The sequence below is a fragment of the Echinops telfairi genome, unplaced genomic scaffold (genome assembly GCF_000313985.2).
Source record: "Echinops telfairi isolate 266 unplaced genomic scaffold, ASM31398v2 ScPeMD7_25;HRSCAF=90, whole genome shotgun sequence".
NCBI classification, from domain to species: domain Eukaryota; kingdom Metazoa; phylum Chordata; class Mammalia; order Afrosoricida; family Tenrecidae; genus Echinops; species Echinops telfairi.
This window is the reverse complement of record NW_022103922.1, coordinates 494092-496744: the sequence shown is the minus strand read 5'-3', so window position 1 is coordinate 496744 and position 2653 is coordinate 494092. Positions and strand designations below refer to the sequence as shown.

Sequence of the window (2653 nt, the reverse complement as noted above, 5' to 3'; positions counted from 1 at the left end):
TCCCACGTGGACCACAATCAGGGGAAACAACTGCACTTTCTTCAGGATGTCCGTTGCCCGACTGGCCACCACAGCTTCTGCACCCAGGGGGACGGGCCAGCTTTCCAGGCCCTGCCTGGTGAGGGGCTACATTCCTGTCTGGTGACTCATGTCCTCGCCACCCCTGGGGGCCAGTTGGAGGACTCCAGGCACTTCACCCGCCACCTGAGAGGGAGATGCTGCCCAGCCCCAGGGCCAGCTTGGTGCTGCAGACACTGGGCATCTCTGCTCACCCCCCATGCAGGTCCTGGGGGCAGCTCTGTCCCCAAGACGGCCCAATGAGATGGATGCTGCAAGCCCAGGCTGTCATGTAGGGGTGGGGACACTGACAGTCCAGTCCCTGCCACAAGGGCAGGAGGGCCCGCAGCAAGTCTTCACGAGCCCAAGCTGGATCCCCAGCTGCAGCCCAGCCCAGCCCATGTTGGGACGGAGCTGTCGCCTTCCCGAGGACCCACGCTCGGCAGGGCCTGCTCCAGCACGCAGAGGATCGGGGGCCCCATTGCCTTGGACTACGCCTTTCCTCACACTCCACCCACCACAAGGTGCCCACTAGCCCACAGGTCCTGTCAGTGCTGACCCTGAGGATTCCTCCGCCCCTCAGTGAAGGGCAGGATGGCAGCTGCTGGGGCCAGGTATCAGGGTTCAGAGGCACCCTCACCGTTGCCCATCTTGGGACTCTCCAGCCCCTCGGCATAAACCAAGGCCCTGACAACATGGCCTCTGCTGACTGACCCCTGGTCTCAGGCCACAGCACGAGCTGGTGACTAGTGGGGAGACACAGTGGGCCAGTTTTACACTGAAGGCTCTCACCTGCTACCTCACAGGCACACACACACACACATGGACACGTGTGTACATACTGTGATGACCGTGTGTGGCCACATTCGAGCAGAGGCTTGCACATGTGTGGTAGTGGTGGTGAGCTGAGAAGCTGGGGTGGCGGATGGTACTGAGGTGTGGAGGTGAGTGGATGGGGGGTGAGACGTGATGGTGGTGGCACGAGCTGAGGGACAGTGACAGCAGGACAGGTGGTGATGAGACAGTGATGGGGACGGGACACTGGTGACACTGGGGACGGTGCTGGTCTGAGGATGGCAGAGGGTGGTGCGGGGGCGGGATGAAAGTACAAGACAGGGCTGCGGGTCAACAGGGGTGCGCGCACTGCATCACATGATTGGATGTGATCAACTGTCAACTGAACAGTGGGGAGACTTTTGGGCTGCAGCCTGCCTCTGTGGGCGTCCAGGGACAGCTTACACGCCCTCCCTTCTGACTGTCGCTCTCGTTCCTGGGACACAGGCCTGCACAAGTTTCGTCCCTGTTGGCTGCCTGACCTGTTGGTTTGGGGTCTACTGGCTGCTGTAGTCCTGCCACCCAACAGGGTCCCCCAGTCTGCTGGCTGATGGGCTGGTTTGGGAGTTGCCACTAAACAGCGGCATGGAGTGGCCATCCTCTGTGAGCCTGGTGCTCCCATGGCACTCAGGCAGGTGGGCAGCCAGGGGGAAGGAGGACTCACCTGCACCAGGTCAGCCCAATTCTCCTGAGACAGGCTTCTCTGTAAGAAGCAGCACAGAGAAGCTCGAGTGAGCTCGCCATGCCTGCCTCCCCCGCCCCCGGGCACCTGCTCCAGGAGCCCTGCCACGCGCCCGCCCTGACTTCTCCCATAGGCTCCTGTGCCCGCCTGCCCGCACCTCCACGAAGCGCTTGTAGCACAGGTATTTCAGGGTGCCTAGGCGCTGCTGCTTGCTGGCGTTGGGGCACAGGTCTGAAAGAGAGGGCAGGAGGCAGCTCAGGGGCTCTGAGGCCCTTTGTGGGGACCCCTTCACCCAGCCTCTCCGCTGCCTGCCGAGTGGGATGGTGAGGTTGGGGGAGAGGGGCCAGGTGCCCCTCAGCCAACAGCCAGAGGGCAGAGCACCTTCTGGCCACTGCAGAAGCTCCCCCTGCTCACCAGGGCTCCCGTGCATCTCTCGGAGGGGTGGGGGAGGGGGGGCTCACCTCTGGGGGGGTCTGGCAGAGCCCCCTGTACCACTGAGAGGTCCCCCACCCACCACCGGATGTCCCAGGCTGGTCCTTCCTGCCCCTCAGGGCCTCTTCCCTCCAGCGGCCGCGCCTTGCGGCCTTCCCGCCTTTTCTCAGCGCTTCCGGCCATTGTGGGTCTGCAGTTGGCTTCCGGCATTGCCCTGCTGGAATGTGGTCCCCAGCAGGGACCCGGCCTCACCGCCCCTTGTCACGGTGGCCACAGGCCGGTGCAACTTCCCATGACCTCGCTTCCACATCCGATTGAAGGCTGTGAGCGATCGTCCCACTGTCAGCTCGGACCACCAAGGGGCCCACTGACCAGGCCTCGAGTGCACGCTGGCTACCCTGAGCCCACTTGCCCACAGAATAGTTGTGACCTTCTGCCTGAGGGGCCGCCACAGGTCCCTGGATGACCTGCAGGCCTAGCAGGTCTGGTGGGTTGCCCCACCAGCACCCCACTCCAGCCTCATCCGAGTGGGTGCCACCCCAACCAGGTGCTCCTTGGTCATGGTGTGTGTGTGTTGCCCATGCATCTTCCCCCTGCTGGGAGCACCCACCTGGAAGCCGAGCACCTGCCAACTCCAGACACCTGGCT

The 2653-nt window shown here is 63.5% G+C and overlaps 1 protein-coding gene across 1 annotated transcript in view; it reads right to left on the bottom strand.

Moving 5' to 3' along the window:
* The window catches only part of EXD3 (exonuclease 3'-5' domain containing 3), a 68176-nt gene that overhangs the window by 20506 nt on the left and 45017 nt on the right, over nucleotides 1–2653 (bottom strand). Inside the window, exons 9-10 of the mRNA XM_045289337.1 lie at nucleotides 1731–1804; nucleotides 1556–1594 (exon numbers count right to left, since the gene is read on the bottom strand). Of these exons, the coding sequence (XP_045145272.1) occupies nucleotides 1556–1594; nucleotides 1731–1804 (113 nt within the window). The remainder of the gene's footprint in view (nucleotides 1–1555; nucleotides 1595–1730; nucleotides 1805–2653) is intronic.